General features: G+C 38.8%; 1 protein-coding gene across 1 annotated transcript in view; it reads left to right on the top strand.

Annotated features, from left to right (window-relative positions):
* macrod2 (mono-ADP ribosylhydrolase 2) overlaps positions 1–14753 on the top strand; it is a 445260-nt gene that overhangs the window by 414099 nt on the left and 16408 nt on the right. Inside the window, exons 11-15 of the mRNA XM_061745838.1 lie at positions 2501–2560; positions 7604–7639; positions 8059–8103; positions 9407–9553; positions 11561–11629. Of these exons, the coding sequence (XP_061601822.1) occupies positions 2501–2560; positions 7604–7639; positions 8059–8103; positions 9407–9553; positions 11561–11629 (357 nt within the window). The remainder of the gene's footprint in view (positions 1–2500; positions 2561–7603; positions 7640–8058; positions 8104–9406; positions 9554–11560; positions 11630–14753) is intronic.

Below are 14753 nucleotides of genomic sequence, written 5' to 3'. Positions count from 1 at the left end.
TTGCTTTTTTACCTTAACACCTCCATTAAAGCACACAGAGAGTGAGTGAGTGGCGTAGCGTCAGCTTGTGACAGTGATTTGCCAGGTTTAATGCAGAATATGGAATTGAATGTTTATTCATCCGCTGACAAGTAGAATCCCTGGCCTGACTCATCGCAGTTAAAAATACCTCGTGTCAGGTGTGTTACATTACATGAGCTTTTCACCGCCGCTAATTCCAAACAGCATTTTTTTCATCCGGCTTACATCCAGGGAACCTACGGACCACCTAAGGCGAGCGACAAAGAAACAGCAGAGCAACATCCCTCCACAGCATAAACCAAATGATAGCAAAAACACAACAGTCACTGCATAATACTTTTATCACAACACTATCTTGTCGCATGGCCTGAAACTCCCAGATACTGCTTATCGGGATAAATTATTGACATTTGCCTGCGCACTGATGTGCTGAATAAACAATGCTACAAACAAAAAAACGCATGCAAGTGTGTAGATTGTTAAACAGCAGAGTATTTGTGTTTTAGTTCTCAGTGTTAGACCAAAAACTTTTAGTTTTTTGTTAAATATGCTTGATGCTTGCATAGCACCTGATGAAATTGTTGTTTTTTCCAATTACAGTAATATTTGTAGTGAAAATATCCATATTTACCTTTTTGAGTATTTTGCAAATGTCATAGCACACGTGTGCCCAACTAAGCAGAGAATACTATTAGTTTTATTGTTATGTTGAGGGAGGTGTTCACATTACAGTATATGTAGAGCCCTGCTCCTATCAAAATGTTTTTCCTCCCAAAGTCACCCCCATGATTTGCCAATTACACGCATCTGCGTTTTCAAAGAGATTCCATTTTGGGGCGAGCATAAAAGGTCTGTTTTATAAGTGCACTGTAAAATGTGATATTGCAGACTGAAACAATGTGCATGTAATGGCTAAATCATAAAGACTTGGCTGAGAGCAACTACATTTGAGAGTTTAGTCCTGGCCAATTAGATTACTGTTTTCCTCACCAGCTGTTTTCCACTGCATACTATATAATAACATAACATTAGAGCCTAACAAGCCAAGTGAAACAACCCCTGGTAATTCCTTGCTCTGTTGTATCATCATGCCAGCCTTGTCCTGGTCCAGCTTGGACTTGTTTGATGGACCTCTTTACTGGTGCCAAGCACTGGCCTTTTGTTCTTCTCCGTCAGCCAGGCCTTGAAGCTTGGAAACCTTTTAAGGGTTCAAATTACCGCCATGCTCATATGGAACGGTTATTTTGTCTCAGATCGTTGCATGAAGTTGGCCTCAAACCTCTCCTCTCTTGCTGGACTCAGGTGTCTCTTTTTTTATTATCAAACAGTTGAATAAACAGCCCTCTCAGAGCTTAATGCAGCTTGGCCATCATAAAACAAAGCCTTAGAATGAAAAAGCAGTTTTCTATTGGGATGCTCTGTAAAATCTAAATAAATTAGAGTGCAAAAATATGCAACAGATAGTATGTTTGTAGCTAAATGAAATTATGCTTTTCCTTTCATTACCGTTTTGGAAATGATATGCTCATTTTGAATTTGAACCCAAGAACACATTTCAAAACACTGGGAGTGGGACATGGACATGTTTACAGCTGTGTTGCATCAGCTCTTTTTGCAGCTTTTAGCAATGCTGTGTTAGAATTTGTTATAGCTCAAGAGACCGGTTTTTTTATACTGAAATATTTTCAGATTTTTGATGATATAGGATTTCAGCTTCAGTTCTTCAGCTCATTCTCCCTGTAAGTTATCCTATACTGCAACAAATGTTTAAACTGGGTGGTGGATCTGGACCATACACAGACCAGTTTTGCCACCAAACCTTTTTACAGTAAAGCTATTTTTTTTATATTTCATCCAGAATGTATTTTGACATTTTCTTTCTGAAATAATTATATCTTCCCTAAAAAAGCCAAACCTTCATAGGGTTCAGTACTGAAAAGTGTCTACACGTTAGGACGATGCCCTCCTCTCAATACGGTGCTACATTTAGAATTCCCTTATTTGAGAGGTGACAGGACAGGGTTCCACTTTGCTTCAAGACATCTTCGAGTAACTTAGATGTTCTGTAACGTTGATTAGGATATTTATAAAGTCTATATTTTATTTGTATTTTTATGTTTATAAATTGGTCACCAACCTGATGTCAACATGAAACAACTTTTTTCATTTATTGGATGGCCCATTTATTTATTTTCTTAAGAAATGTCAGTGAAATGTCACTGCCCTCAAATTCTTAAATTTTGTGTAAAAAGTTATTTTTTTCCCCACTTTTTTATGCTCTATTTTTTCATTTAGGATTTTATACAGCATCCCTAATCACTGCTATACCGAGTTTAACAGACCTTATATCTGCTCCATCCAAGTCTCCTGACGGTTCAGAGTGACATGTTTGCACAGCCCTTTCATCTTGTCGTCTTTTTAGGCACAGAAACGCATCAGTTCTACATCACTGAATCACCATTTGTTTTTTTATTTGCAGACAACACACCACCATCAACAAAATCCACGAGCAAGGAAGAATGTGAGGACGGTAACAGAGGTATGTCTGCTAGTAACTGGTTGTTTTTGTACGCATGTTTGTTTGCTTCGTACTTTATTTCTCTTTTCTGTGACTTCGTCTTTTGAGCATGATGAGCAACATCATTGATGGGGTTTGTTTTTTTTTTTCCATTGAAATGTGTTTACAAAGAAATTTGCTTGTGTGTTTGAAGTAATGGAATATGTTCTTGGTCTGTAATCTCTCGCTCTCTGATGCCAAGTTCCTCTTCGGGGAAATGAATACAAGATGAAGTTTGGTCTTTTTTAAAAGAATGTTTTCTTTGAGGCAAACTTGTTTAAGAAGCCATTATCTGGCTATTCTGCAGCTTCAGCCCCTTTGGATGTGTAATATTGAAACAATTATAGGCTTCTCCGATACGATGGACCAAAGATAATTAGATTCTTACACTGGAGGGTGTTAGTAGGCAATTAAAACCGTACACCATCCATTTGTCTTAAGGTAGTGGGGATTTTTGAAGATAGCAGTCATGCTTGTTTTCTTTGGGGAATCTGCTTCTTTCACTGATGTTGGACCACTCTAGGTAGCACTCTCTTGAAGGGCGCCAATACATTTTATGTTAAGCAAAGCTCAATAAGGCTATTCTCTCTGCCCATTCTACATACCTTTCTCTAATCCACCGCATTAATTTGGTGTGATTCACAAATTCAATCACCAGCATTAGAAGGGCATAAGCATTTTGTAATAATCTTTATAAATCCTAATTTATCAGGCCCCATAGCTTAATAGTAACTAATCCATTCACAAAAGGCCTTGGCACAGCTTTCTAGCATGGGAACAGTCAGTCCTTGAGACAACCTCTCCCACAGGAAGAGAATGGAATGATTTTGTGCTGCCTGCATTGTAAAGGTTAGCTCTGGTTCGATGTAGCACATAGGAGGGATTAATCATAGAAAACACTCAGATGTCAAGATACCACAGAGCAGAGGAAAAGCGAGCTGGAAAACCAGACTGTCAGCTATGTGAGACAGACATTATAAGATGCTTTAGAGTCTCATCCCACCTTTGTACGCCAGAGTAAGATATTATTTAAACAAAAATGAGTTGTATTTCAAATCCCGTCTGTGGGGCTAGCAAAACTGGTCTCCATTTTTTGTGGTCAGTATCTGAGGCATTTTTTCAAAATAAATTACGCATCAGAATTGGTACCTGTCAATATCTGTCATTGTAATGTATCACATATGTACTCCTTAGGGGATTGACTCTCCCAGGACTCTTGAGTCTGGATGAGGTGCGTTTAGACACAATGCTGATGAAGAAAAAACATTAAAGCGTGCCTCACTGTTTTTCTGTGATTAATACACTGGTTGGTGGACTGAAGGCAATTATACAGTAGGACCTCTCTGTTCCATACAAAAAACTGTTACATCTGCAACGTCTGTGACACTTCCCAAGAAAAAAGGACTCTTAAGTGTTTGTGGACTAGAAGAACGAACATACAAAGGAGAAAGAAACCCCGATGTATAGGGTCACAAAAACTGTGTTGGACTAACTATTAAAACACCAGCTACTTTTCTTCCTTCCCCATGAGAACATCAGAACACATTTCCTTTAAGTGACCATGTATTATATCTGCTTTATAGTTTATAGTTTACATTATAATTTCACTATTTAAAAAAAAAAAAAGAAAAACTTTAAACCATTTTATCTTCAGTTCGTCAGTTCTTTAATATCTTCCAAGCACTTGCAGTTCCATGAATTATTAATCACAGGAAAACATTTCCCATTTATAATAGCTATATTATTCTATATCCTTCTTTACAAGAAGGCAACATATGATCCTTAAATAACCCAGAAGTGTGATTGAAAACACAGCCAGAGATTAGTTGTGTGTTTGTGAGTGAGATGAGCTTTGCTGTGATGTAATCCACATGAAACAGAAGCAGGGCAAGCAAACGCTGCGAGCTATGGAAAGCAAAAATGCATAGAGAGAAATGAGGGGTGACACACAGGAAAATGCTGGCACAGAGGTCTAAGGTGGAGTGCGACCTCTTTGTAGTGTTGGTAAAACACCTCGCAGGGTCTGTAATTTGGTATCAGATTGGAATTATTGAGATTAGCACATGTCACAGGGCAGGACACAGTGAAATGTGAACATTGAGCCAAAAATCAATGCCTAGCATGCTTGAGCTTGCAGGGAATAGCAGGGTAGATGGTGAGAGATGACACATCTCTGTGTGAGCGTGGATGGATATGTAGATTAATGACATTATGTGTGGAGTGAAAGTGAGGCTCTCCATGGGATGCCATCTTTTACACTGTGGCTTCCTGTCAAACATGGCTCACCAACACACTTTCGCTTTTCCTACACACTTATATGCAATTTCACATGTAAAAAGGCCTTTGAATGATCGGTGGGTCATTCAACGGCCATTTTTCTCTCGCAAGTCTCTCCCCTTTTTTTTTTGCTTTTTTTTTTTCTTCTTTTGTATCTTTTGCTCCACTTGCCTTTAATAAAAGGAGCTGCAGATAAAGCTTTAGAGCAGGAGGTGCTTAGAGTTTAGGTGTGTGTATGTGCTTTTCTCATAACTGGTTCACCTTCATCTTTATTCTTGCCTCTACAGGTAGATACAACTTTAACTTCCTATAAAATATCATATCATATACAGTTGATGTTTACTCAGAAGTCACGCAAGTAGGACACACTCGGAAGGTTGCATTTCGGCATCTAAATTGTTAATGGTCCCGTAATATAGTGCTCCTGACGCCGATATTGACATAAATAAATCATTTAAGAGCGCGAGACATGTGTTTTATTCAGAAAAACACGACAGCACTTTTGCTCAGTCTAAACAAGTGCAAACGAGTTACCCGTCTATGTCTCAAACTGGGTTCAGTGACAGTATTGACACCAAAAGTCTGGAGATGTTGGCCAGGCCGTCTGGAAGTCAGGCCCTGGTTCCCAGTTTTGATAGTATTGTTCAGCAGTCGCTGGGAAAGGAAGCTGTGGCAATGCTGCCACCTGCTGTTTGCAGCATTTGAATGAGCAGCATCCTTCATGTGCTTGTTAAGGTTTTTACTTTGTGGGGAGACAGTGTTTTAATTTATCTTAACTTGGAGCCATTGTAAATCACATGTCCCCCCACACAGACATGTTTGTGGTCTAGTCTGTGTTTATCCACCATCTGTCCCTTAGCATTCATTATCACAAATTGAATACTGTTCCATTCAATAAGCCAAATACAATTGATCACATAACATAGAGGAAATTACATTCAGCCCTTTTTGTCGTATCTGATATATCGTTGTTTGGGATCATTTAAGACAGACAAGGCAACTATCTATGCATGTTTTTTTCCACACAGGAAAGGTTTGGGGTGACCTCAAGACGAGCAGAGCATTCGTCAAATGCTGTTTTTCCCCAATGAAGTATTTTCCTAGCCCTCTGTCTCAAATTGCAAATCATGATTAATAGGAATGGCTGTCATCTGTGTGTCACCAGCATTTTGCGTGATGGACAGAGGCACTTGAGACAAACATGCAGCACTGGTAGAACTGGCCTTTCTCCCATTTAATGGAGGCTGGCATTTTTATTGTTCTGAGTGTGGGGCAAAATTGCAAAGATATGAAAAAATGGTTTCTCTCTGCAGCTTGTTAAAAAAGCAATTATAGAAGCTGCACAATAACCATTGTAAAACATGTTCTCTTATTGGTGTCATGGCTTTCAGTTACTCATTTTGTCCCAAATGTCGTGTGTGTGTGTGTGTGTGTGTGTGTGTGTGTGTGTGTGTGTGTGTGTGTGTGTGTGTGTGTGTGTGTGTGTGTGTGTGTGTGTGTGTGTGTGTGTGTGTGTGTGTGTGTGTGTGTGTGTGTGTGTGTGTGTGTGTGTGTGTGTGTGTGTGTGTGTGTGTGTGTGTGTGTGTGTGTACAACAAAAAGGATGGAGGATATGTGAGTAACATATGATTGGCGATTAATGTTTTATAAAGTGTATATATATAAAATTCTACTTTTTATACATACATTGGACAGTTTTACGATTGTAATGTCTGAAATTCGTGGTGAAATTTGACATTTTGACTATCTTAGAGATCAGTGTAAAATATCAGTATCTTTCTCCAAATCAAGAGAATCAAGAGTAATTCTGAAAAGCTGCACCACAATGCAGTTTTACCATTCCCATTTTATTTTTTGGAATAGAACTGTTATTGTGGCTAACATTATCACCGCTGCTTTAAGCTGGTAACATAAGCATATTATCATAGTTATTGTATTACCAAGCTTATATTCATTTATCTTTAAGGATAACTGTGCCTCGTTGTCTCACAGAGCCTCCAGTGTGACATATTCTCTTTATCTGCTTCTCAGTGCCCACTGCTACAAATTTTAATCCTCCATCATGGTAACAAAATTATACAAGCTGTTAGCGCAACGCTAATTATGTATGACCTGCTGTACTTTAAACAAACTACGGAGCCACAGCCTGCAAACGTTTGCACCAACAGCCTGGAGCGTCGACAGAAAACCTTGTCCTAATTGACTAATGAATGAAACGCAATGTAAAACACATTGTTAAAGTGAATGGAAACTTAGTGAGACAGGATCTGGACAAGGGAAAAAAAACTCATTACATCCAAAGGTTTGGTTTAACAATGTCCCCTAAAACCTGAAAGTTTTCTAAAAACTTGTTCACAAAACTGTTCACAAAAAACCTTTTTTATCCCTCAGCCTCTGAGGAAAGTTGAGACAGTAACTAAAGACTATTTCCAAAATGAAGCCTCCTGATTTTGTTTGAAACATATGACTCAGCCAACATTTTTATCAGGAAAAAAAACAATTCATTTGTTTTTTCTTGAAAATGTCGACGTGGTATGTGATGACTCCAGGCTCGAAAAATTGTTTTTGTTAAAATGTGACGTCAGCTGACACAACATCAATCCTTCGAGTGAAGATAAAGACTAATTATTAATGTGACTTTTTTTTTGTTTTATTTTTTTGGAGGGGGGGGTCAAAATAAATCAGTTCTGTGCAGTGTTCATATTCATGCTTGTGTTTATATGACACTTTGTTTCCCTCTTTTTTTCAGGTAAAGAGGAAACCGTTGATGAAGAGTGTGATGATGGTAATGTCGCTCTAGGGACCATTAAAATGCTTTCCCCGCCTCTCGGCTCTACTATTGCTTCCTCATGTCATTTGTCATCAAAAATTGAATTTTCTATTTCTCTCCATTCACCCTTTCCATCCTCTACACCACCTCTAACAAAAAAAATAAAAAATCTTATCACACAAGACTGGAACAAAGAAAGCCCTCAATTATGTTTGGCTTTAAAAGGGACATCTCTCTTCTTTTTTTTGGCACTTAATTTATGCACGTTTTTGTGGTTCCATCACTCTCATACTGCAGTACGAAGACAAAGCTGCACAAAAGATGAAATGAAAAGGCTTTCTGAGGTTATATCGAAAGCCAAGTCATTTCAAATTCAGGCTCTTACACTGAACCAAAATGTTTTCCACTTGTTTGAATTCCTCTTCTTTTTCTAGATGGGGACCTGAATGAAGATGTAGAGATGGCGAGTCAAAACCAAGGTAAAGTACGATTTCAAGTCAAATGTTCTGCACAAGCAGGGGTGTGATTACGTGATTGTTAGATTGTGCGGATTGCCACTTTTCCACACATCACTGGCTGGAAAGGAGGGAGCACACTGAACTGACTCTTATGTCTAGAGGAGGTAGAAATTATTTCACTTTTCAAACATGCATCGTCTTGCTCTGGCTTTTACTTTAGTTCAAGTTTTAGCTTTAACTTGGGCAGTCTTCTGAGTAACAGAGGAATAACCAAGTTGCTCCTCAGCAAAACTCTGAACGCATCCCAAGACTAAGGATTGAAAGTGCGTTTGTGAGAGTGTGCATGTGTGTGGAAACCATTAACTTTGAGCCAAAACCATTTTTCTTCTCCATATATCCTCTATGCTCCTGGTATATAATTAAGATTCTTCATTTGCATACTGGCAACAAGCAGCGCCTCATCTCTCTTCTGTTTTCATTTTATTCAAATCCCATTCCATTGACAGCAATTTGACAAATAGAGGCTCTCTCAACAGGAATTTTGTAGATATTCTGCAAGCAAGTTCTAGCAACTGCTGCCCTGGGATGTTATCCAAGACTTAAGATATGTAATTACCTTCTCACAGGAAATAAACAGAGCGTTAGGAGCTAAAGAAACCACAGATATCCAGTTAAAAACAACACCTGTAGGATCATTCATTAGAAAATGCAGCATTATATTATTCTTGAATGTGTGTATTGCAGTTGGAAATCAATATGTTATTCCGTTTTGCAGTCTTGGTTCCTTTGTGAAGTGTTTTATTTTTGCAAAAACTTAAATCACCCCATTTTCCTGTATATTTTACTCCTATGTATATTTATTACTTGTTTTACACAGTCTTGTTCTGTAATTACCGGTAATGTATATATTTGACCACTAAAACTTGAATTACCTGAGCTTTTCAGAGTAGTGCAACTTCTCACATGTAATGACATCTTTATACATCTTTCCATTACAACAGCCAGCAATCAATATATATATATATATATATATATATATATATATATATATATATATATATATAATTTACATTTTATCCAGCTAATACACCAGGGGGTTTTCTCCTTTTCTTGACAGTTTCTTCATCTCTGACAAACTCCATTCCCACTGAAAATGAGGTCGTGTGTTTGTGTGAGAAATGTTTCTGAGAGATTTCTGTCAGCATTAATGAAGTATGCTCTTGTTCGCCGCCACATGTTGCAGGATTTAATGTGAAGGCCTTGTCTCATTGTGCCACGGTGAATCACTCGGAACATCATTCCCTTTTATCATGTGTGCTTCTAGACGAAAATCCACCCAAAGAGGAGCCAAATCAAGAGCAGTGTGACGATGAACTTGAAAACCAAGACAAAGGTGAAGATATGGCCACTGACAACGAGAAAGAAAACACTGAAGAGAAAGGCATCAACAACATTAACGAGGAAGACAAAGGTATATTCATAAAGGCGGTGTGGGGGTGTTAGATATGTTTTTAAGAACTGAAAAGACTCAGGTGATTGTCTGATTTTCTTTTGTGTCATTATATTCACAAAATATGCACCGAAGAAAACAGATGTTCTCCCTGTTCAGTCATTCACTGGCAGCAGTTAAAAAATCAAAGTACGCTGGGAGATGAATAACAGTAAATTCACGATTTAACCCACGATAGTCCCTGAAACAACTTAATTCTGTCGGAAGTAGTAAATAATAATTTACTGAGAATTGACTCATGAAAATTAGTCATTGCTTTTGAAATGCGTTTCAAGAGAATAATTATAATATTAAAAAAATGTGCACAACCTTTCAAAGGCAGTCAATCAAGAGACACCTGCAATTCTCAATGAGACTTCTGCACCTGGAGACGGGTATTTGAGTCCACTCCTCGGGAGAAAACTGCTCCAGCTGTCCCAGTTTTGAAGGGTTTCTTCTCCAAACTGCATGTTTCTGCTCTTTCCGCACTTGTTCAGTAGGATTTAGATCAGGGCTCATAGGACACTTCAGATATGTCCAGTGTTTATCCATTCTTGGCTGCTTTTAGTTGCATGTTTTAGGTCATAATCCTGTTGGAGGACCCATGACCTGCACCTGAAACTAAGCTGTCCACATTTCACTCCATAATACTGTGATAGTTTTGAGATATCATTCAACTCCACCCAGATTTTACACACTCTGTGCCAGACGCAGCAAAGCAGCTCCAGAACATAAGCGAGCCTCCTCCATGTTTCACAGTAGCTGCATTTTTGTCTTTGAACGATTCATTTTTGCATCCGTGAACAAAGAGATGATGTGGGTTGCCAAAAAAGCTCCAGTTTTTTCTTTCATCTTTGTCTCAAGCAGTGATGGGTGGTGTCATCTGAGTTCTTTGGAGGTTCTTATGAGCTCTGTGGTTACCATTTGTATTATCTGTTTTTTCAATTTGTCATTAGTTTTACTCTTGCGGTCGCATTCAGGGAGGTTGGCTACAGCCCCATGGACCCTAAACAACAACAAGCCTTTACCTTTAAAATGCTTCTCTAGAAATGTCTTTCTGATCTCCTAAGACACCTCTCTTCTTTGCTTTCTCTGGTCCATATTCAGCGTAATGAACACCATACCAAACAGCTAAATAATGACTTTTTAACCCTTTAAATAGTCTGACTGACTGACTGAAGATTGAAGACACTTGTTATGTTCATTTCAGGTCCACAGTTAAGTTTAACATGTCACTAAGGGTAAATGATTTTCAATCTTTTCTCGGTGTACCAAATAATTTGTCCTGGCCAGTTTCATTAAGTTGTTTTTTTTTTTTTATGGTTCCGTTAAAGGACAATTCAAAAGCAATGTCTGATTTCCTTTAGGCAATACTCATTATATTATTATTCAATATTATATAAGTTATTTCAGGGACCATTGTGAGTTTTACCTTCTTGTAAGTGGAAGGGCGCTAACATATTTGTCCTAGTGTGTAGTATGAAAATGCTGTAGTGTTTCTGATGCCGACCCTGATTTCCCCTGACAACCCCGGTCTGCTTTGATTGGTGAGCTCCGTGCTTTTGAGCAGGCTCTTCCCTCCAAAGCCAGTCAGCTCTCCTTCTGTTTCTGTTTGAAACCATGGTCACGATGATGACTTTAAATAAACATGGTGCAAGTGTTTCATCAGACACTAAACTATTTATCCACCCTCGGTGCAAGATGATTTTATTTTTTAATCTCTAGGAAATGTCTACCACAATTTACATTAAGATTATTCACAAAAATGCCTGGTTTCTCATACTGGCAGTGCAAAACCTTGATTTAGATTTTTAAGCATCCCATCAGTTTATGTTGTTTTGTATTTTATGCAGTAAAGCTTTACAGGTCAGACATATCTGATCTGATCGAAAACATCTTTCCAGACATGCGGGTGCCATCAGCTGTCAAAGACACCAGTGTTATGCACCTGTAACAAATAACACAACAAAAGGTCCTTTTTTTTTCCAGCGGAGAAAGAGCAATCTGCTGCGAAAACAGAGGATGATGACACAGAGAAGTCCACTGTGGCGATGGAAGGTAAGATCTGATTTGTTAGGATTTGATTTGACGTGATCTGATTGAAACTGATCGAGTCTGAATGAGTGACTTTCTATCAATGTGATTTCCTTGTCCGGTTTGATTTGTGTGTACACATGTGTATTGGATTAGTATGGCCAGTGTTGCTTTCCTTGTCTGCTGCTTGTAACACTGGTTTACACATGGAATCAATCTCGGGCATCTAAGATCTACTTCATCATCCATGTAATATCGGTGCGAGAAACACAAAGCACTGCAGGGAGCTTGGGCTGACAAAACACATCTCACAGAGCCACGATGGAAATGCTAGGAACAACCGATCATCAGATTCTAATATTAATATTACAACTATAGCAAAGTGGAATAGATTTTGTTATGGACGTGAACAGTTCCTAACTCAGAAATGATTCAAATTTATGTTTTGTTAAGAATATGATGAATTTCCCCTTTCTGTGTTCACTTTCCCATGTCCAGTGTAGCAGTGATGTGGTGTAGCTTTCCAGTGTAAACCCCAGTGCGATCACACCTGTGGTCAGGGCTGTGGCAGCTTCAGTTACGTTCAAAACCGTGTACCTTCAGTCTTAGACGTACTTGTGTTGCTCTGCTTCTTCCGGTGTGGACTTGAAATTCAATGCAAAAGATTTGTGTAACAGAAAAGCAGAGAAAGTCAATAGAAGGGCGTTTTTTTGTTGTTTTTTTTTTTTTCATTTTAGGAAGTTGCAATGAAGATCCAGCCTTTTGTCAACAGTTGAAAAGTCTTATGCTGTTTCTCACTCTGAGCCGCATGCATGCACTGGGTAATTGCTGAGACATTTTGTGCTGTAATTAAGCAAAGATTCAGCATTGTTTATTTCAAGTGTTTCAAAGGGGAAATACTTTCTTCTGTTCTCTTTATGGAGAGTCTGTGTTGGGGAGGGTCACATTGGCTGAGGCTTTCTGCTACATGGTAGAGGACTCGGGGAGTATTGACAGAGGGATTGAAATGTTGTTTTTCTGTAGTCTAGGCTCCTGGACACGGACATTTTAAGGAATCTCTATTTCATCTAGGTTGCTTTGCAGTTACTTGAACTTGCACATCGCTCTGTTTTTAGCCCGTGGTCCTTACAAACCACTCATTTTTTCTTTGTCCCTTTTTTTACTTATTAAGTCTATTCTGAACCCCGGCCGCCCCTCTCCCACCCCTGCACCAACACAAAGGTCTTCTTCCGTTTCACTTTCTCTTTGAATGACATTCAATTAATTTGGGGTGAGAGTGAACCCTCCTGATGGATCTGAGATAGCCCTCTCCATCCTCCCTGAAAAGCCATTGGAATATATCTGCCAACACTTTTCTTCACTGGAAAGCATCACTCCGGCCCGTTGCCTGTGTCTTGCCTGAGCCTGCCACTGTCTGTCACTGTCTGGCATACTCTGGGCTGTGTGCTGTGTGGCAGGACTGTCAGATAGTAAACAGTAGTGTCAGTCTTGATTGCAGACAGATTGCATTTTTGTATAGCGAAGCGAGGCCTTGTGCAGACTGCAGACCTAAACTGTCTGAGATATTGAATCTCATGCAGGCTAATACACCAAAGCTTAGCCATGTGTAACCAGCTATTCACAGGACAAGACCAAATTATTCCAGTGCCAATACCTTTTATTAAAAATAATAACTGTAATCAGGCTTTCTACTCATGGCCGTGGAGGTTAAATCTGCCTCAATGAAAGGAATAATAAAATGCCCCACATGACGAGAGGAATGAGGATGAATCAAAGAGCAATATGAAGTAGCTGGATACTTTACACACACGTACGTGGTAGTTTGGTATGTGTTTGAAATGATGACGTTTCAAGTAGTGATTATGACATATAGGTATTAGAAATTTTAGATCAAAATCATGTATTTATCCTGCAAATGTTTTCTTGTTGCATTCCCTCATGTCTGTCTTGAGAAAAAGACAGATGTGTTTGAAAATGTTTATGAAAGAAAAAACAACTGCTACAACACATTACACGGTACTCTTTCCAGTGAAATATATTCATTTAAAAGACAGTACTTAATAAATGAAGTACAACCCCAAGTTCAAAAAGTGGGGACGTCGTGTTAAATGTTGACTAAAAGTTATTATTCATCTATATTTAATTTATAACACAACATATCAAATGTTGAAAGTGAGGGAATGCACCATATTAAACAAAGAAAATAAAGCAGTGTCTCCTAAAATTGGGACAGGGCAATGTGCAGAGCATTCCCTCTTCTGAAGGAGAAGAACTTTATCCCATTCTTGTCTGACATGAGAGTCGAGCAGCTCCACAGTCCTGAGCTTTTTTGTCTCACGACCTGCATTTCATGATCCACCCGATGTTTTCATCAGGTGAAAGGTTTGCACTTGAGGCATGTCTGGACTCTGCAATGGACACAGTATGGGCCATTGTCTTCCTGAAAGATGCAAGGCATTCCCTGAGCAGACATTGTCTGGATGGATATGTAAATACCTCGTGTCCTGTACAGACGTCAGGCTGCTCATTGGGACTAATGCTACCATCAGTATATATATTATATTTTCATCTCCAGGTGTTAGACATCACTCCCCGGGAAACTCACACCCAATCAATTGGGACATTTCAGGGCCACAAGCTTTGAGCATTGTGGTGTCCGTGTGGTCAGTTTGAACAACAAAAGAGAGTCCTTTATTTTCCGAGTGAATAAAACATCTGCTACCCTTAAGATTAAACTGATCTATATAGACTTAGATTGTATCACTGTCACTATGGGAGTTTTTTTAGCTGATGAAAGTACCTGATAACTTTGTGCACCCTATGACTTATTTCACAAATCTATCTGCAATGTCGGCTATAAAAATCATTTGAAAAGGGGGCAGGTCTTTTTTTTTTAAATACCAAAACAGCAAGTGACAGGATAAAGCATCTGTCTATCTAAATCTGAAACTGACATTTGTCATTTTTGCACATTGACTAGCTGCTAGTATAGAGTACCTGCCAAAATACTATATTCAAACACTCGTATGGCGGTGATAGTCGACGGCACTGTATGTTATCCCGTCCCGCTCTGTTGCATTGCACTGCTGAATCGTATCGCACTCTTGCTTTAATTGCTGTTGTGTTCCTAAAGCCTTTATTTTTATGC

The sequence above is a fragment of the Cololabis saira genome, chromosome 17, assembly GCF_033807715.1.
Source record: "Cololabis saira isolate AMF1-May2022 chromosome 17, fColSai1.1, whole genome shotgun sequence".
Lineage (NCBI taxonomy): Eukaryota > Metazoa > Chordata > Actinopteri > Beloniformes > Belonidae > Cololabis > Cololabis saira.
Note: the sequence above shows the minus strand (reverse complement) of the source record. Positions and strands in the feature narration are given on the sequence as shown.